The sequence below is a fragment of the Oryzias melastigma genome, linkage group LG14 (genome assembly GCF_002922805.2).
Source record: "Oryzias melastigma strain HK-1 linkage group LG14, ASM292280v2, whole genome shotgun sequence".
Taxonomy (NCBI): domain Eukaryota; kingdom Metazoa; phylum Chordata; class Actinopteri; order Beloniformes; family Adrianichthyidae; genus Oryzias; species Oryzias melastigma.
Genome location: NC_050525.1, coordinates 19,194,372 through 19,215,009, shown reverse-complemented (window position 1 = coordinate 19,215,009; position 20,638 = coordinate 19,194,372). Strand labels below are relative to the sequence as shown.

The 20,638-nt window shown below is 37.0% G+C and overlaps 2 protein-coding genes across 3 annotated transcripts; one reads left to right on the top strand and one right to left on the bottom strand.

The window, feature by feature from the left end:
• Positions 1-7,592: 7,592 nt before the first annotated feature.
• lg14h17orf97 (linkage group 14 C17orf97 homolog) lies at positions 7,593-9,680 on the top strand. The gene is made up of 3 exons (XM_024266623.2): positions 7,593-7,765; positions 7,876-8,041; positions 9,179-9,680. The coding sequence occupies exons 2-3, from the start codon at positions 7,900-7,902 to the stop codon at positions 9,553-9,555; spliced, it is 519 nt and encodes a 172-aa protein (XP_024122391.1). The 5' UTR covers positions 7,593-7,765; positions 7,876-7,899; the 3' UTR covers positions 9,556-9,680.
• Positions 9,681-10,389: 709 nt separating this feature from the next.
• LOC112142936 (apoptosis-inducing factor 3) lies at positions 10,390-19,356 on the bottom strand. 2 transcript variants are annotated; one of them, XM_024266622.2, is made up of 19 exons: positions 18,941-19,356; positions 18,694-18,781; positions 16,841-16,950; positions 16,660-16,769; positions 16,521-16,565; positions 15,629-15,710; positions 15,333-15,445; positions 15,166-15,252; positions 14,941-15,032; positions 13,784-13,914; positions 13,458-13,573; positions 13,304-13,375; positions 13,160-13,223; positions 12,707-12,783; positions 12,417-12,534; positions 11,728-11,826; positions 11,568-11,643; positions 11,377-11,481; positions 10,390-11,161 (listed from the first exon to the last, which is right to left on the bottom strand). In XM_024266622.2, exons 1-19 carry the CDS (start codon positions 18,957-18,959, stop codon positions 11,128-11,130), a joined length of 1,638 nt encoding a protein of 545 aa, XP_024122390.1. In that variant the 5' UTR covers positions 18,960-19,356; the 3' UTR covers positions 10,390-11,127. The 2 variants fall into 2 exon arrangements, with proteins under 2 accessions (XP_024122390.1, XP_024122389.1); XM_024266621.2 differs by having other exon boundaries at positions 10,390-11,481.
• Between the last annotated feature and the right edge of the window lie 1,282 nt (positions 19,357-20,638).

The following is a 20,638-nucleotide window of genomic DNA, read 5'->3' as shown; positions in this document are numbered from 1 at the left end:
CTGAAAGTGAGCCATTTCTATCAGGACGAACGTTTGACAAGAAACGCTCGGTGTGCATGGAAACACCACTCCTCACAAATTATCAGCATGACGAATGGCAAATGAGAGATGAGTCAGCAGTGGCCCCCGCTGACTGCAGGCTTGTGAGTGACGTACACAGTGACAATGATCCATAATCAAATCTAAATGAGGTATGCTGTGCTGGCTTCACACCTGCTCTCCTTTCAGATGCACATTCTGTCTGTTTTGATTCAGGATTCTTACCTGTCCTCAGCTGTTAGTCACTTTTTGACATATTTTACAGCTTTGCAGAGCTAATTGAATTCACCACCTACGTCCTATCGTTTCTAGAACACTCAAGTTTGTTTAATTTTCCTGTAATATTAATAGATTTAAAAATATTTGGAATCATTTTTTTTCTTTTTGAACCCTTTTACCCAACTGTGTTCACTGTTCTGCATCATGCACGTACAACAGGGATCTAAAATCAACTTGACTGACTTACTAAGAATATTTGCATTCATACAGCCGATGTGAAAAAGAAAAAAAAAAAGACAGTAAACCGTTGGGCAAACTACGGCCCGGGGGTCATATGCAGCCCATTAATCGATTTAATCTGGCCCGCTGAACTGGGATTGTTTTATTTTCCCTGTAGTTCAGGTGTCTCCCCACAGGTGGCGCACTACAACAAAATTGCGCCATGTTCAGGCGCATAAAGTCATTCTGCATTTGTGGAGAGTTTGAAAATTTGTAGTTTTTTTCCGATATTCATGTGTGACTTACAAGTCAGACGGTCATTTTTCCGATTATTCCAACACCACATGAACGCAGCGCTTCCCTGAGTTTGATTTATTCTATTAACAGAAATCAACCCATTGGTGAAAATGGGACTAAAATGAGAACACAAACCAAAGTTTTGAAAAAATAATTAAAAAAAAACTAAAATATTCCATTTTAAAATAATTTTCAATCGAAATTAAGACACGTTTTCATCCAGATCCCGTATTTTTTTCTTTCTTTTGTTTCTTGAGGTGAATAACCAAAACATGAGTAAGAAAGTTTGCCCATCCCTGGTCCAAACCATTATGGTGCGTGGGCCAGGTCAACGGTTTTAAGTATTCCGTTTAATGGGTCCATTAAACAATTAAAACGGATCAAACCGGACCGCTCAGTTGAAACAAGGCTATAGTAAACCAGATTGAAACAACTGATTTTTTGGGCTAAATTTAAGAATTATTTTAAAAAATCTTATTTTTTAAACAATTCTGACTTGTTTGGCCTACTAGCTAACCAAAACTAGCCTAAAAGACGTCTGTTTACTCACATGTCATTTCACCCTGAGCTACTGGTTCATTTTAACACCTATGAAGAGGTCAAACCCAAAGAAGGAATAGCAAAGGAATCAAGAAGGAATAAAACAGAATCCTCACAGCTGGCTCTGAACTGGTGTCCCATGTTCGCCGGTCCTGTGATCATCCTCTACTCCATTGTGTTAACAAGTGTGCTCACTGTAAGCTCTATTTCCAGCGTTTCCTGATGTCGTTCAGTGACGAAGCGACCAGTTATGAAAGAGGTGGTGCTCGCGGACAGATGTGGCAGTAAAAGTGTTGAAAAATGACAGCAGCCAGAACCCGTGGACAATGAGATCGACTCCTGAACCGAGCGTCTTGCAACATGTCGAGCAGGAATGGAAAACGCTTTGACACAAGTGCACTGGGGCTGCTTTGGAAAAGAACAGGGTGGAGGAGGACATGCAGTACGAGTCCTCGAGCCAATCCTTTGGAGCAGTCATAACTGTTGACTGTCACAACCTGAACCTGAATCGTCATTTGTTCCATAACGTGACACTTCCTAAACAAACAGTGACTATTTTTTTTCTCCCCCTCACAAAGACGGCAGTGTTGAGCACCCGACTCTTATGCTGTGCCCAAGTCTTTCCCGACTCGTCTTTTTCCTCTTTTCCTCGGTCAGATCAGACTGTCCTGCATTCCTGACATTCCCGCCGTGTATGTTAGAAATTCCACCCGGCTGCTGTGGGCTCACACAGCTTCCTCCATTCTTTCTTTTCTATCCTTCATTCCTCGCCCATCCCCTCCCCGTCAAACGCTTCTGGCCTGGCCTGGATGAGGCTGCACTGTCAGGTTGACCCTCTTCAGTCCACCCCCCCCATCCTTGTGTCCGCCTCATACGAGGAGGGAGGCGAACAAAGCCACATGACACGCAGCGCGGAAGGCCTTGAGACACGCTTTTATACGCGGGGCAACGGTGTAAAGAGAGATAACGCATAGTCTAATATACAAAAGAGCGAGCTTATCTCAGGACTGAAGGCGTGCGCTCTCGGCCACCGAGGGGCGGGTGGGGAGAAAAGAAACACGCGGGAGCTGAACAAGCAGGATGTGCGAGAAAAATGGGAACGATGTTAAGTAGAGACAAAGTGGAAACCGCTGACATTTCAGCTGGTGAGGACGTCGGCTAATTAATCCGAGGGATCAGAAAGAGTGACGCTGAGGATCAGGGAGGCAACAGCTGGAAGGGTTTTTTTTTCCTTTTTTACAGCCCAGGTGATCAGATGAAATGCTGGTTTTGCACACACAAAAGCAAAAGCTGCTCCACGTTAGGTTAGCATAATTAAATGTTCAATCCAGGTACATTCCTGTGCTGTGGGTGTGGCCCAGATGGAGAGAAGTCAGTGTCCCAGATTTGAGTTTGTAACAGACTGATCATATTAGAGCAGGAATAAGGACAAAAGGCAAGGAAAGGGCGGTGGCTCGCCCTGCAGAGAGCCTCTTCTTTCAGGGTTGCATTTAACTGGACTTTAAAAGGCCATTTGACTTTAACCCCGAGATCACAACAAGCGGAGAGGGGGAGATGCATGAGGAATGTCTGAATACCATTCTGAATTCTGTCCTCGGGCAGTTTGTGCCATTTTGTTTGAAAGCAGTCTTTTTTTTTTTTAAATGAACCTACATAACACATCCATTCTTGCCCCATCCTCCCTCCACAAGGCACGCAATAGGAATGAAGGGTGGAACCCACGTTGAGCAAGATGGCTTCACTTCTGCAAATGAAAGCAGGAGTTAAAGAAAAAAAAAAGATCTAGACAGGATGAGCTTCATTCTTCTTTTCTTTTAACGTGACATCCTATCATCTCCATGTGATCCTCATTGACGAGGCAGATTATGTCACGCTTTGGATTGCAGTGGCGCTAATGCAGCTCGTGACACAGTCCACTGCGCATTCCTACCAGCACACTGAACTCTGGGCTGCACAATTATGTAAGCCAGGCTCCATCAATGCAACTTCCATAACAGTAAGCCTTCACCTCTAACCATTAATCTACTGTGAGGCATTACTGGGACATAAATGCACTTTGCTCTCTCGCTGCTTTAAGCAAAAGTGAGTTAAAAGTTTGGATTGGGAGTCTAAAACTAGACAATGTTAAGTCCCAATAAAGTTGGAGAATTTTCCATCCGTGCCAAATGACTGGTGGTGGTGTCACAGCATTTTTGAGAAATGACTCAGTTACCCTGATGTTCACTTATTGCCTACTTGAGCTCAGGCTTTTCCCTCGGCCTGTAATGAACTCAGCAATTTTGAGGCTATAGAGGAAGACACTTCTTTCTTCTCTATATAAATTAGATTAACTTATTTAATTAGAGCTAATACAGCATAGGTTGTTCCATTTTGTTGTCATTTCTACAGATTTTCTCTCATTTTTTAGATTTAAATTATTATTTTTTTCTGTCACAGTGACATAAATGTACAAACAAATACAGCATACAGTTTATGATCTTCGGTTGTGATGGGGTAAATGTCAGATTTCTACTGTGCAAACAAATCTTGCTCCCCTGAGTCAGTAGGCCTTCAGACTGTCAGGCCCTCGGCTACAAAAATCAATCTGAATCGTCCCGAATCTCACCCAAAACTACAATCCAAACTGCGGGGTTGAAATTTACTTGATAAACTAAGGAAGGGATCGCTTCCCTGTTGCCATTCCCACGCAAAGTGGGTCATGGAACCACCACAGGCTAAATCTGGCTCACGGGGAACGGGCACTGACCGGCAGACGCGCGCAGACAGGCGGTAACTTCACTGGCCTCACCTTGACCACCGGAGGCCGGGGTCGCTCCTGCCTCCGCCGCGACTGACCGACCGGGTCGACGGAGTTCATCATCAGCCTGCCGCGCCCACAGCTCGGTGGAGGAGTCCCCGCGGCGGGCTGGCTGGCTGGCTGGGTGTGTCGCTGCGTGGATTCGCGGAGCGCGTTTGGATCAACCGGAGGAGAAAAGACGCGCAGCCGGAGGAAGCGGCGCAGCACTTCAGCCCCCCGTTTTACACAACTCCTGCTCCAGTCCACCCCCTCCCAACCTCTATATCTCACACACTCACACGCCCAGTCCACACGCACACCCGGCTTCCCACTCCGATCAGCTGGCAGCGTGATGACGTCGGCATCACGAGAAACCAACGTCACGATCCAACGTGCGCACGCCGCGCGCTCTGCTCCAGCACTGCTGTTTATAATGATTCACCTAAACATGAGGGGGACTTTACCAGCAGAAATGCAGCAAACACACACAGAGAAACACACATGCAACACAACTGCATGTCTTTGTGTCACAGTTAATGCTGTTTGAGTAAAAACATGAGCTAAAAATATAATTATCACCGACAAAAACTGGGTTTTCCTTTGTAATCTGGGATTTCTTCTTGATATAAGGTTGAGATTTTGAATTTTGTGATAAATCAGATTTGTTTAGTGACTATATGATAAACAAATAAACAATAGTTTTGCTAAAATTTTGTTACAAAGATCAAAAACTAAATATTTTAAGCCCAGGAACCCACACATTACCTTTTCATACAGCCTATTTGGGGATGTTATAAAACGTATTCATAAAATTACAAATAATGTTGAGTTTTCCCATTAAAGATTATTTTAATGATCTTCCATCCATCCATCCAGATGCCCAGAGAAAACTCACACACAGGTAGAACATGCAAACTCCACACAGAAAAGTGCCACCCAGGATATGAACCGGGGCCTCCTCGCTGTGCTAACCCCTGCAACGTCATGCAACCCCTAGTGATGTTCTGTTTGATACATTTGAGAAAAATTAAATGTCTAACCTGTGATGTTTTGATAGTAAATTATGGTAAACTAGGCACGTTTTTTAAAAATCTAAGTAAATATACTAAAAAAAGAACACAGTTTTTGGTATAATTCTTTTGACTGGTGCATCATCAGGAGGAATCAAGATGAATCCTGTCGCCATTTTTACAAACACAAAAGGAGTCTGCTGACATGGCAACTGTTAGCGTTTCAATTTGGAGCTGCACTAATTACACAAAAGTTGTGTTGCTATACCATTAAGACGTGGTGGGCGTCTGCAAATGGCCTCTGGAGACATCAGTGGGTTGAGATGAACTTGTTACCCTCTCAGTGCTGACGCACATGGACACACACTCGCAGCGAAGGCTGTGAGATGAGTCTCCTTTTCCTGAGAACCTGGGCTTGTCACTCTGCAGCTTTAAGGCTGCTGCAGTCTGAAAAGCTGCTTCCTCGCCGTCACCTGACACACTGAGCACACACAAGCAGCAGCAAATCTAAGACCACTTTCCAGAGACTTCTCCTTTGGTAATTCCAATGGCTTCTGTTTGACAGGAAGCACAATAGTTTCTGAGAATAATTACAACTTAAGCTATAAAAGTAATCGTTTTTACTGACTTTGAACACCCCCCCAACATCATATTTAACAAGGAATAACCTACACCAGCTTGTAAGATGATCTGATTGCTCTCTGAAAATATCCGGATTGCCTTCAGGGATACCGGTTAGGTTAGCCCCCACCTGCAAAACCTTTTCACCGACTGATCTGACATTTATGTTACATACAAGTCCTTCCAAATCAAATTTGAAGTCTGTTGTTACAGAGGCTGTTGTTCTGTTTTGTCAGCATCAGACTTTTGGAAAAAGCACGCGAGCCTCAAACTTCCCCTTCACTGTTCCAAAATGCCAAAGCAAAGGTTTACAGTCAGGAAAGAAGATCAAATAAAAGTCCTCTTTTGTTGCTTTAAACTAAAATCAATTGTTTTTTGGGGCCATAGAGTATAAGTTACAGACAGTGGCTTTGCAGGTTTCTTCCAGACAAGCGTGCAGGTTTTCAGAGGACACCTGTATTGTTCTCTGTGAACTTTGTCACTGTTGCTCAGAAAAAATGCAACGTGTCCTCTCTGACTCAGCAAGATGATTTATCCTTGTTCTTTTTCTGGTTTAGATATGTGAGGAAATAACATACGCATGACACACTGGTTTCAGCTGCTCCAGTGTCTGTGTGTGTGTGTGCATGCAAATGTTTGTGTTATATTGGGACTGGTAACATGGGGAAGTCTGTGGTCTTCTGGTTGCAGTGGGTGTAGACCTCAAAGTCTAAAGGCCACGCACTGAAAATAAAACGAGCTGCAACATCTCTTGAGTCTGCATGTCAATTAGTTATTTTAGACACCAAAGTGTGCTAAACTGATAACAGAAAAAATCCTTCTGTGAGTGCACACTCTTGAGTATTGGTGGTGACTCGACTGTCTCTGTTACCAAATTGGATAATAAGCATTTAGATAAAAATAAATGAAGAAATAGGGTAAAAGCTTGAAGTGGTTTCGTTTTACATTGTATAAAATTCAAGGGCTTTCCAGGAATTTTCTGGAAAATTGAGTAGATTTTCGGAACTTCCCCAATCTCAGTTTCCTGTTTAAAAAGAGAACAAAAAACCCCCACAAAAAATGCTTTTGTCACATGTCCAGCATAAAGAGTTAGCTTCCTTCTTCACTTCACTTCTGGGGAAATGTTTATGAAATGTAAAATACAAAGAACTTACATCATAATAATGAACAAAGTAGAAAAAATGAAAAATTATGACAAGAAAAGGCAGAAACATTTCAAAAATACAAAGTAGATAAAACCAATTTGAAATAGTTTGATTTACAGTTTATGTTCAGTGCAATATTCATAACAAATACACTAAAAAACAATTATTAGGGACAACGTTTAAGCTAAATCATTAACTCAAACATTTTCCTTCCTTAAATCGTAACATGGTGACCAAATAATTGCAACAAAGGTCAACAGTTTTCTGGAAAGTCATTGATAGGCAGTGGGAGGGATGCTGGAGTTTCAGGGGTTTTTGCAGATCCTTAACCAAGTTAGAGAAAACAATGTGTTTTATAAATCTGTTTGTGTCTCTGTCTCAGAGTACTACCACTACTACTAATAATAATAATAATAAGAATAATAATTTTTATTATCATTAATATTTGGGTTATTAATAATAAATTAATTAGTTAATAAACAAATAAATAAATACTTTTGCATACTTTCATTCTGATGTTTATTCAACTTCTTTATAGACAAAATTCAAAATACAATACAATGTAGCTACATAGTAAACGCGTTTTCAAATATTTTCTTTAAAAAAATCAAAGTATAAAAAAAATTGTAACAATATCTCATAATAAAGTAGCCTAATCAATCCAACACACTGTAATGTTTATTCAAGTCCTTTGCTAGCTTGGAGTTAGCGCGCGTGCTCTGTCGCCATGGAAACGGTAACTGGGCAACGCCGCCAGAACGTGATTGTGGAAATGTTTGCTCCGGAAGAAAAAAGGAAAACTGTTGTCTTTGTTTCTTGGTGTAGTTAAAAGTTCTCATTTATAAATTCAATGAGTTGCGTTCTAGAGGCTTAGAGAGAAGCATTTTCCATAACTTTTGGTGAGTAAATGAAGGTTTTTGAAACATTTTTTTAAAAATGTTTGAGACCAGGCATCAAGAACTTGTAAATAATAATTTTTTTCTCACTCTTTATCAACATTTTTTTAAAGCTCAGTTACTGTTTGTCCCAAAATATGACCAACCCAGAAGACACAAACTTTAAATTTACCCAAACAGCCAAGGTCAGCAAACACGGAACGAAGAAAAAGGAAAGAAAAGGAAAGAAAAAACAGAAACGGATTAATGGATCGGCCTCAACTACTCCAGAAAATAAAGGTAAATTAATATCAAGCATAATTTACACTACTTTATATATTCAAGTTACTTTTGAAATGTGTTTTAATTTTGATTAAAAAAATCAATTAAAATCAATTAAATCCAAGTAATTCTAATTAAACGATTGTCCCTTCACAAAGATGTCTCCAATTTATCTTAATCCATTGATTGAATGTTTCGGTGTCTTCTGCCGCCTCACCTTTAACCTCTGATGTAAAAAAGCTGTCATATTTGGATGAGTTTTGCACAATCGATGCTCAAAGATAAAGACTCAAGTTAAGATCATACTGAATTCAGAATATTTAATCTTTAGGTAACCTGTGTAACATCAGTACAAGCTATTTTACATTTTACACAACAGTACACAATAAAAATGTTTGTGAATTTTTCTTTTACAATTCACTGGTTTGTGTTTAACTATTTGATTAATATTTTACTTTTTTCCTGGAGTTCAGGGCATAAGTGAATAACTCCACCAGGCAGACATTATAATAGCAGTTGTGTTACAATGAATTTAATGCTGACATTTTGATCTTTGTCATGTGACTTTTTAACCTGATGTTCTGAACTACCAGTTTTCTGAATCATGCAAATTAGTTATTTATTATCTTATTATCCATCCTATTATTACCCACCCTTCGCTTACTTTTATCTGCATCCCCTTTAGCCTCCTGCTCTTTTTTTTCTTTTTTTCTGTGCAAATATTAGCAATGTTTTCCAGCAAATCAACAATTAAATGTGTAATGAATTAATTCCTGTATTCATTTAAAATGTTTAATGAATAAATACAAATTAGGGAGAGGCTTCTCTGTAACACATTTTTCCTTCACAGACTGACAAAAATGTCAAAATTGAGCTTTGCAAGATTTTAATTTAACAGTGAAAATGAGTGCAGTGATTCAAAATGAAACATTATGTTAATTTATATGAAAATTCTTTAAAAAAACCTAAGATTAATCATTTTAAACAAGTTTACCTCTTTGAAAAAGAAAAATAAGTGTTTGTTTCAATGTAAATACTTAAATAAGATGGCATTTTATGCTAACAAAACCTTTAATTTATATATGTTTAACATCAACAGACAAAATGAGACAAGAGTCACGTAATATTTTAATCATTTTCTTCTCTCTCCTGCAGATAAGCAATTGTCTTGTGAGACAACGCCGCTCCTGCGTCCTCAGGAACCGGTCCAGACCCGACACCAGCTTTCCAAGCCCAAAACTAGCCAAAAGAAAAATACAAAACAGCGCTCTGCTTTCAGCCAAAAAAGCAAAACACATCAACAAAATTCCCGGGCTATCGTCAAAGTGACTGATGAAACCAGCGGCTGCAGAACCGTGACGCATGAGACTGGGCACAGAGAGAGCCTGAGGTGGGAAGGAGTTCTACAGGACCCTCAAGAGGAGGCCAAGAGGCTGGAGCAGTACAGGGCCGACAGGCGGCAGCGTTACATTGCACACAGAGAGGCTCTGCTAAAAGAAACCCAGCAAGCCTCAAGGGAAGCTTTTATTTAAAGACAAAAAGACTTTAAAAGACAAGAGTCTCACATCGCTGATCTGAATGAAGAAAAAATAAATGAGTCACCTAAAGATGTACAGAAGCTATAATAATAAATTGAGTTGTGCAAACACTTAATCTAGCCACAATGACCAAAATGTTTATTTTGATGAGAGAATTAGTTAAAAAAAAAGAAAATTCCCCTGAAAAATGGGGATTTTTACTAGTTTATGTGGTTTTTCCCACAACAAATATTAAAAATCAGAATTTTTTTCTTTGTGAACTGAAACGGGATAATTATATATCACCCAACTTGTTTCAAAGTATTCAGCATTTTCGCCATTGCTCTTCTACTTCTGTTCTTCTGCATAGGTGAATCTACAGCAAACTAACTAAATTAAGAGTAATTTATTATCAACCTGTTTTGAACCATAACTGTTCAATTTTTTTTTGAGTAATTTTCACTCATTTTAGGAGTTTATTATGGCTGCTCTTTCTAAAACTTTACTTAATATGGAGACACATTATACTAGCTTATAATATAAATTACATTTGATTATTATCAAGAGAAACAGCAAACTCAGATACTTGCAGTGATTTTCTGTTATTCTTGTATTTTATGCAAATGAGGCAACTGAACAGAAGCAAAAATTGATTTAAAATGTATTACGTAATATTATTTATTTTACTTTTTTAAGTATTTTTTAATCCAAAAATTGGTTGTTGAAATAAACTTTTGGGGTGATACCAGTGGTGAACAGCAGATGGCAGTATTTTCCCAACATCTTCCCAACATGACAGGTTTATTGGGACTTTATTGTGAAAGAACTTTTAAAAAAAGTTGAATCTTATCAATTTTCATTGCTTTTTAATTTATAACACAGTTTTTACAAGAGTACTCATAATCAGCAGTTTTCATCTTTGGTAATTTATAATACAAGTAACTGAAATTACTTTGCTATTAATGGTAGATAAAATAAACTAAACATCCAAGCAGCATATCTGACTTAAAGATTAAGCAAAAGTTAGATTACAAAGTGTTCTTCAAAAAGAGAACCTGTTCAGGTGTATATGACATTTTAAACCAGCGTGACTGAGGGAGAAAAAGAAAAAACAGCATATCTGTTGTGCATGTTTTGTTGAGTGCATTTGTTAGAGTTTTATTGTTCCCTGGTGGTGGGTTTTGTCACTGTTGCGTGTTTCAGCAGCCCTGTTTCAAAGTGCTGACCGCCCCACTTTCTGTCGCCCTAATCCCTCCTAAACCATCTCTGTTTTCCATCCTGTTGAAGGGATGCCACTTTTATATCAACAGTAGAGGACACACCCGTGCTTCATGTTTGGGATGTTTCTGGACTGAGAAATAAATCAATGAAAGAAAGTAAAATAGTGACAGATATTAAAAAAAAAAATCAAAAAAGATAAGTTGTTTTGAGGTATCTGTTGTAACATGAACTCCTCCTAACATGAGCTGCAGAACATGGATGTGGATCCCTCACTGGTTGGTTCTTGCTGTTGATTTTTACAAAACTTTTCAGTTTTCAGATGGAATCTGGACCTCGGCGTGGGCAGACGAGGAGAGAAGATGGGGATCAAGACATCTGCAGCCAGCTCAGGTCGTCCGATCTGTTGGGGAGAGGAGAAAGGAAGATGGATCCACATTCTTGAATGCCCTTAAACTAAGTGAACTTCCCCCCTTCTCTTTAACTGTCCTAAAAACTGCAGAAAATAGATGAAAACTATAAGTTTTCAAGTTTTCAGTTGGAAACAGAAACATCTGAGGGGAACGTTGTCTTCTGTCATTATAAAGATAATTATTAGACAATGACAGTCCCACATACTGAGCTTCCTTCTTGGTAATGACTTTTCCTGAGGACAACCTCTCAGCTACTGCAGACACAGCTGGGTCAAAGTTGAGGCCTGCCGCAGCGATGACTTCATCATTCCTACAGGTAAACAAAACATACAAGCTTGAGTGAGTAAGTATTATTATCAGGCAACTAAAAAACAATATTTTTAAAGTTTTTCTTACTTGAGGTACAAAGCGAGGAATTTATGTTCCTGAATGTTTCCTTTCATCACCAACTCAGTGTATCCTTCCCCATAGCCTGCAAAAAAAACAAGAAATCTACAATGTAAATGGTGTATTTGTTGATAATAGAATGAAAACACTTGCGTTGACGTGTTTGTACCTGCATATCTGATGGTTTTACCCAGTAGGACGGTCCAGTAGAAAGGAACTGAAGTGAGTTCAGTTTCTTTTCCCAGCATATTCAGAGCTGCCACTCTTCCTTGACAATAAAAAAAATGTCAAAAGTCCAGTTAGGAAAAAACAAACAAAAGCTATGAGACGTTTTTGAACAAAAACTTTTACAGTGAACTCCAAACTATTGAAAATAAATGTGGCACATTGTATTGAGAACAGAGGTTAGCACACAAAAACAGATAAAAATGTTAACCCCATTGACAGATTTTCTATAAATAAGCACAAATAGGGACAGAAAAAATACTTTAACCAAATTGTTTTATTTCAAGAAAAAAATTCTAGTAACTTGGATATGTTTTTGCAAAGATGATTTACTTTCACTTAATTAGATTATTAGATTTCTTTTCTTGAAAGACAGAAAATAAAACATTTTTTAAACTAGGGTCTTTTTAATTTTCTTAAGAATCTGTGTTTTTCAGTGCAGTTTAACAGTGTTCAAAAGTGCAGCTTACAACAAATTTGATCCTGAAATGATGACTTTTTTTTCTTCAAGAAATGTAACATTATCTTAAAGGCTTCAAAGCTTTTTCTTCTGTAACTTTACACTCTAAACTGTTATTCTTTTATAGTTCAAATGATACTTTTGTCAGTATTGTCATAGAAACAGTCTGTTACCTTGTGCTTGTGCCATCTGCCAGTGTCCGATGTTGACCACCTTGTTTTTGGCGAGCGGCAGAGGGAAAGAGGCCAGGTCACCTGCACAGAACACATCTGGGACGTTTGTGCGCATGTACTGCCAGGAGGGGGGAACAGAGGAAGAGGAGAGATCATCAGCAGAGCAGAATATTCATTTTCTAGTCACCACAGGGGGACTTTAATCCTAATGCTGGCATGAAATGTCTAAAACCTATAGTATGAGAATTGAGGCACAGTGAGACATTTTTACAAACAAACAGAAGACCGACCTTGTCAACCATCACTAGTTTTTTTTGGTTCATCTGGATTTTAGTGCCTTGCAGGAACTCTGAGTTAGGAATGCTACCTGTTGAGACAAAGAACAAAAAGAGAAGAGATTGTTTTTGTCTGTCTTGTAGAGAATCAGACAAACCAGAACTATTTTTAGTCTATAGGTCACAAAATCCAATAAAATAATTTTAATAATAATGTAATAAATTCTTCCACACGTTCCTATAAAGCATTTTGTTTGGGTTATTTTAAACAAGAACTCCTAAAATAATCAAATGCAACCACAATCAGCCATATTTGAGATTTGGACTTATAAATATATGCAGTATTTGTTGAAATGTTAAATAAATCTTAAGTTAAATTCTAAATAAATGACACTGCAGTTGCAATACCTTTTAGTGTTACAGTGAGAGGCCACAACAGAAAGCTATACAGTAAAGAGTTTTTCTCACCAATCCCCACAATCAGGACATCCGTTGGGATAACTTTTCCACTTTTCAGCACAACTTCCTTCACCTTTCAGTGAATCAAAAATCAGAGAGTTCAAACATTTAAAACAAATCCTAAAATAAGTCACAAAAGTGTCAGCTCCTCACCTTGCCATTCACACCTTTGATTTCTGTCACCATGTCATTCATGTAAAATTTGACGTTGTTCTCTGACAGCATCTGTAGAAACACATGGAATGATGGGTAATCAGAATGAGCTGCTGGTAAAAATAGTTTGGATGCAGACAGTTACAGCTGTTACCATCATCGTTATTCTGCCGACCTCCCGACCCAGCGTGTTCTGGTACGGAAGCTCACTGCTGCCAATCACAGTGATACTGAAGGCTTTGTCCAACAAATACGATGCGACCTCCATCCCTGTTCAATAAAATATGATAAAAAATAATAAAACAAACACATAGTGGGAGTATTTTATATTTTAGGTTTGTATCTTCATGGGTGTTCACGTCCAAGTTATTGAGGGAATCTCATTTAATGAAAACAAATAGTTACTACATAACTCTTTCTGCACAAATATTTAAAAAATATGCTTTTTTTAACATATTTTTTAATCAGTTATTACAGTACCAACAAATGAAGTTCCTACGAGGACTACGTTGCTGCCCGTGCAGGCAGCGTGGATCTGCCGGGCGTCCTCTGGTGTCTCCAACATCTTTATGTTATCCAACTTTGTGCCGGGAACATCCAGAGCTTTGGCTCTGCAAAAAGAAAAAAGTTGTTTTTTAACACAAAATTGTAGCAACATTTAAAGAAAAAAAAATGTGGGTAAAATGATCCTGTTGAAGGAAAATATGGCTTCCTTGACTATAATCAATGAAAACATGTTATTATTTATTTTATTTTTTATTATTTTCATGCAGCCTTTATTTATCCAGGCAAGACAGATATTATTATTATTATTAATATTTTATTTTTACATTTTATAACAGTCTGATTTTTATATTTGGTTTTCTGAATTTGTATAAAATCAGAAAGGGGAAGTCATAAAGAAGATTTTTACACAAAAGATATTCTCACTAAGTACAATGAATATTGCAAGAAGATGCTGTTTTTTATGCTACATCATTTTTGTTGAGTAAGATGTCAGTATATATATTATTTTTTCAGATTTAAGTTTTTCACTCAATTTTGATTTATTTGCATATATATTGTAAAATAAGTTTCACAACTCAGTCATGGTTACTCATTTGAACAATTCCAAAACAATAAATCTACATTACTTGTTTTAAACAGGGAGAAAAAGCTTTAAATGTAAAGCTTTGGCTACATAACTATTTGGTCCTCTTTATGTACTTCTTAAGCTGCAGTCATTTTAAGGTTGTATTCAGAATGGAAAAGTCCATTGGTCTGGACCGAGTCCACTAAATTTGGTTTGGATCGAGTCATGAACCTTGCTTTGGTTTGTATTCAGACTGGCTTCTACCAGAGATTTTTGTTTCAAATTAAAACCTGTAAACAAAATCACATGACTAAAGATGTCTTCCGTCATTGGCCAGGAATTACGAGGGCGGGGCAAAGCAATGAGAGAAAGAATAATTGTAGCTTTTTAGGGTAATACACTTATTCCAACTCTATATTTTGCTGACCAATTTTGAATGTCTCCATCAACATCAGGTATAACACTTTATACTTGCTGCTTTTTTTACGGCGGAGATGTAAAACGATGTAGATTATGAAAGTGCACAAAGTGTTTATGACAAATAAATATGCTGTTCAGGATGTACCTGCAGCCTGTGGAAATGAGGAGCTGGTCATAGTTCTGGACTAAACCATCATCAAATGTGACCGTCTTCTTCTCTGTGTCCACTGACAGCGCCTGCAAAGATGGTAGCACTTTAGCTTCAATTATTATCACTTAAAAAAGTCAATTTCTTTCATTCTGGAAGAAATTTGTTTTTCTATTTAATCCAATTTAACCAAGTTTCAATTGAGATAAAAGAAGAACTCACTTCTTTCCTGAGCCACACCTCAATGTCATATTGATGGTAAAACTCCATCCTCCTCAGAACAATGGTGTCGCTCTCCACATTCATAACCTGCAGACGGGGAGCAGGAGGTCAGAGTTTAAATACGGATGTTATCTCATGAAGCCCTGTGTTCAAGTCATCCGCTGAACCTTGCTCAGCCGAGTTTTGTCGTAGGGCAAGAGGTGATCTCTGGAGACCATGATGATTCTACCACCAAACTTTTCCTGCCGGAGTGTCTCTGCACACATCAGTGAAGCAATTCCTGGAGAGAAAAGTTCTGTTACAAACACTGAGGAGACATACGAATGCTAACTCTCGTTCATTTATGTCGTCCATTAGGTTAACACTCAGAAATTAAATGGCAAAAAATATTTAAAAATATATTTTTTCTTTAAAGGGCTTAGAAATGAAATGTAAATCCTCTCCACACACAGTCTGGACTCACCTCCTCCAAGCAGCAGGATGGTGTGAGTAACTCCTGGTACTGCAGCTCCCATACTGCGTATTCGTTTCTGCCGTCGGAGGTCCTGAATTAAGCAAAAAACACACATGTTCTCAGAAAAATATAACAAATGAATGATGGGGCTTACAGGAACAGATCAGTGAAAATAGAGGTTCAACAATGAATGCAAAAGCAATCTATGTCTTTCTCATCAACTGAATAGCATCTGTTTGTTAAATAACAGCTTAAATACTTTTAGTCCTAAATCCTATAAGTCTTAAAACATTATGTGAAATAATATACTTTACAAATATAAATCAAAGAGGCTTTTTCTAAAAAAAATATAGAGGTGCATTGGATTTGACAATAAATATTTTAATATTTCATAATTCTTGTTAACCCTTCTAGTATTTTAAAGACAATTTCTCTTTAATTTTGGTAGTAAATTGTTTTGTATTTTCTCCACATTTGGTTGATATTTATTTTAGTTAATTTTTAAAAATATATATCTTTTTATTTTTGTCTATATAAATATTGTTTATAATTCTGTGAATTCAGAAGGATTTGGCGGAGCCACCAGCCAGGGAGGAAAATGAGGAAAGGTTTGCAGGGCGTCGGTGGCTGTCAGAAGAGGAAATAGGGAGAAAAACCTGGGAAAGTCTACAAGGGACCCCAGGAAGAAATCTGGAATAAGGGTGGAAGCCACAAGACTATACATTTTGGTAAGGTAATTCCAGGTGTTTTGGGACTATCATTTCATTGTGCATTTATATTTTCGGACGGTCGACTTGATGTTTGAACTCATAAGAGAGATTAAAAAGAATGAAAAGAATAAGATGGCTTTTATCCATTGAAACATGTGTTCACATGTTTAACTTTATTTTAATCCACTTACCTTATTGTTCACAGTCACATACACTTTGCTGTTTTGAATTTTCACCTTTAAAAAATAAAAGGAGAATAATGAAAAAAAAGGTCAGTAAGTTTCCTAAAAGTACATCACAAGAGGTATAACATGTGGTTCGTAGGCCTACCTTATGGCACGGTAAAGAGTCAATGCCAGGGAACTCCTCTAGATCTCCAGTGCAGATGTTGAAGCAGGAGCCGTGCCATGGACAGCGCACTCTGTTTCCCAAAACAACCCCTGAACACACACACACATCCATTTAACCATGATTCATTGCTAACGAGAGTTATTTCAGTTAAAGACTCTACCTTGGCTGAGTGGAGCTCCGTAGTGCGTACACTGGTTTCCGAGGGCGCTGTATTTGCCGTCATAGCGTGTGAGCAGCACACTGTGATGTCCAACTTCAACTTCCTTCATTCTCAGATCACACACAGGAAGACACAAAGATTCTTTCAGTCGCAAACAAACAGTCGAGAAGACATTTAAGTATATATTTTTTGGTAAAATCTTCATTATTCAGTTATTGGACTTATTTTTTGTTTCTTTAGTTTTATTTTAGGACATGTACACAAATATATAGATATTAACATTTTTATAAAGTTTTTATTGAATAATTTGCAGTTAAATTTGAATTTCTGTTGATATTTGAGGAATTTTCTTTTTTATTGTTTGAGGTTGACGTGTGTTTTTTCTTAGGGATTCTGATTTTTCTGTTTCTTCTCGTTTAAGTGGTTCATAATAAACACTTTCAAGTAAAGCTGTATGATTTTGAATGTTTTTGATCCAATGTGTAGCTATTTCTCACCTTAACTGCAATTGTGCAACTGCAAAAAGTAAAGACAATAGTTGAAATTGATGATTTCCCTGTTAAAGTCTGAAAACTGCAGTTAAACCTCAGTTTACTGAGGTTAAAAATGTACATAACACACAGGTAAATTATTGCACTTTTGTCTCTCTTTGGGTTCTATCCTTACACACAGTAAAAAAATAGCTGAAAAAATAACTAAAAGTTTTGTAAAAAAAAACATTTTTCTCATATTAGGTCAATTAAAATATCCCTTCTATTTTTTTATATTTTTTGAAAACTTTATGGACACTTTCATACAAAACCCTGTGAGTACTCAAAAAATTGTTTGTGTTGTTGAAACAACACATTTAATCTTTTGCATCTTGTGTGCACACGATTAAATAAAACTTTAAAGGAATATCAGGGCTTCAAAAAATATTGTATATGAAAAAAAGCCATATTGATGTTCAAGAAAATCAGCTGCCACTTTTTTTTTAGTACAATTTCTTTTAACCTAAAATATATTCAATCTTCTTGAAATTAATTTGAAATCATCTAACCCGCTTAGATTTTTATTCAAACCAGTTACTTTAACACATTTGCAGACAAAGACAATTATCTGGTGCACTTTTATTTTGAAGAAAAACAACTTTCTAAGAGTTACAATCCTTTTTAAATCCGTTTTTGATCACATATATATATAATGTAAAATGAGATGGCTTTCCAGGACTGCAACAGCTTTGTTTAGATGTAAGACAGACATTCACAAACAGGAATAAAACAACAACGTGGTCATGTTCCTTCCCAGATTCTATGATTAATTTAATTATTTGACAATATTTGTCCTCTGGAAAACCCTTTTCTTGAAGAAATCAAAATCCTATTAGTTGACTAAGTGCATCAGTTATGATAAGATCAGAAATATCAGCTACTGATATATATATATATATATCTATATATATATATAAACTGGAGCTTTTGTAGCTGAAAGAAGCTTTTGTTTTGTCTTACAAAACAACATAATTTAAGTATTTCACGGAAAAATAATAAGAAGAACTAAATGTCTTCATGATTTGTTTTATTTTTTTAAGACTTTTGGACTTTGCTGAGAAAGGTTTAATTTGTATAACATATGATTTTAGAATCCTAATGTTAACTCATGTCCCAAAACTCAGCACCTGTTTGTTAGTGTCCCTAAACCTGGAATTAAACACTCAAAAACTGCTGTAAAAAAGGAAAACTAGTAGGATCCTCGAAAAGGTTAAACATGTGATCTATGATTTCATTGTCAAACTCAAGCAAAAACAAGTATTAATATGTGCCGTCACAAGATTAAACGTAGAGATTTGGATTTATATAGTTCAGCTTCCTTACTGTCCATCCTGCAGGTCTGACTCCAGACACACCATCTCAGTCAGTTCATCTTTGTCCTCTGGATCAGAGTCTGTAAAGTCACCATGGCCTGCACAAACCATTTCAAAGTAGATCTCAAATACCAAACAACATTTCAATAAAGGTCTCTAGCTTTAGGAGCACAAAATGATAAAATATGACAGTTTTCATATTTTATTAATAGTTTCAACGATGTAAATCCTGTACATACATATAATTTAGTACTCACTTTGTGTGGTCCTCCACATGTTTCAACTGCAACTCCACACCTACACACAAACTGGATACTGCCAAACCATTAAAAGCTCATCAAATGTTCGGCTATAAGCAGTCGAAGCAAAAGTCTGAGTCTGAGTCTTTCTGAGTCTTTCTATCCTCTGTGCCGATAAGAGATAAGAGATTGTTGCCACAAGCAACTGGCTCCATATCTGATGAAGATCCTTCAGGCTGGAGGCTGTGACGACAGTGAAATCAGGATAAAAAAAATTAAAAATATCCTTGAAAAAGTAACTTTTGTGTTTCCGGTGAATGAGATGTCTCTGCAGTGTGACTGCTCATGTTCAGCTCTGCTATTGTTCCACAGAAAGAATAATTTGGTCTTTTGTTTGTCGTAGTGACTACACAGAGAAAGGCTGACGAGGCTGAACGCTGAATGAACGTTACACAAAAGGGAGCACACAAAACCGGAGCGGGAGGCTGTCGTTCAGACACTTTTGAAAGTTTTAACTGAAGAGTTAGAATAATAAACCAGTTCCTGAGTTAAAACACAAATTCTAATAAAAATGTGCAAATATTAATATTTGTTTTTGAGGTTCTCCGCTAATAAAATTAGCTTAGAAACTACAATAATGAGGTTTAAATAATGGTTAACTATATTACCAATTACCATATTCTATTTTCAAATAAAAATCATTTTATTTTAATAAAAATGGTGATTAAAAATATCGTCAACAACATTTTAGACAGAAGGTGGCGGAATTTTATCTTATTTTAGCTAATTACGCAGATTCAACTTAGATTTTTAAATAAAAAATAGCTTTTTACAGGAATTTTCACAGTGATTTCTATTTCTTTCTTTACAGTTTTTGTCGTTTTTTGGGATGAGTGTGTACTTATAGGTATATGAGAAGTTTTGCCATACATTTCAGATACCAAAACAGTGCCAGATCTATTTGACATATGAAAAGGAAACACTCCAACAGTGAATATAATATTCCTAAAATCTTATTTAAGTCTCTCAGTATTGTAAAGTTTTTGTGTCTGTTATTCAGGTTTATTGATAGATTTTTATAGAGACAAGACAACACTGTTCAACCATAGACTATCTACTCAGAGCTCAAGCATTTACCTCGCAATTGAAAACTTGGCTATAAATCTCAAAAGAGGACAGACAAACAACCAACTGATACAGAACAGTGACTTTTATTCCAGATGTGTATGAACTAGGGCCGGGAATCGATTAAAAAAAACGAAATAGTTCATCGCAAATCTAAAAAAAAATATTCGCGATTAATCGACATTATTATTTTTATTATTTGTATATTTTTGTTATGTGTTAAATTAGTTCAGTGTGCAGTATTTCCGGAGTATAAGTCGCAAGAGCAAAAAATGTGTAATTGAGAAGAAGAAAATCATATAGAAGTCGTTCTGGAGTATAAGTCGCACTTTTGGGAGAAAAGTCTGACTTTTCAGAACAAATCCGCCAAGCGTAGCTAAAATATAAAGAAATCGTTTGTCTGTATATGAGAAATATAAAACTTTAGGAGGAAAACAAACAGATTCTCTTCAATGTTTGATTTTAACGACACTTCTTCTGCCTCTATCAGTTGCAAATTATACTCAGATACAGCGCCCTCTAGTGGTTGTTAGAGGAAACAACCGCCAAAAGACAACAGGTGTTTACTGGGAAAATATCAAATATATGAGC

Coding starts and splice junctions, on each gene's coding strand:
- lg14h17orf97 (XM_024266623.2), top strand. CDS start 7,900: ATGACCAACCCAGAAGACACAAACTTTAAATTTACCCAAACAGCCAAG. Junction 8,042..9,178: donor AACTACTCCAGAAAATAAAG/GTAAATTAATAT, acceptor TCTCTCCTGCAG/ATAAGCAATTGTCTTGTGAG.
- LOC112142936 (XM_024266621.2), bottom strand. Junction 15,711..16,520: donor ATGTGACTGTGAACAATAAG/GTAAGTGGATTA, acceptor TGCTTAATTCAG/GACCTCCGACGGCAGAAACG. Junction 11,482..11,567: donor TTCCTCGCTTTGTACCTCAA/GTAAGAAAAACT, acceptor GTTTACCTGTAG/GAATGATGAAGTCATCGCTG.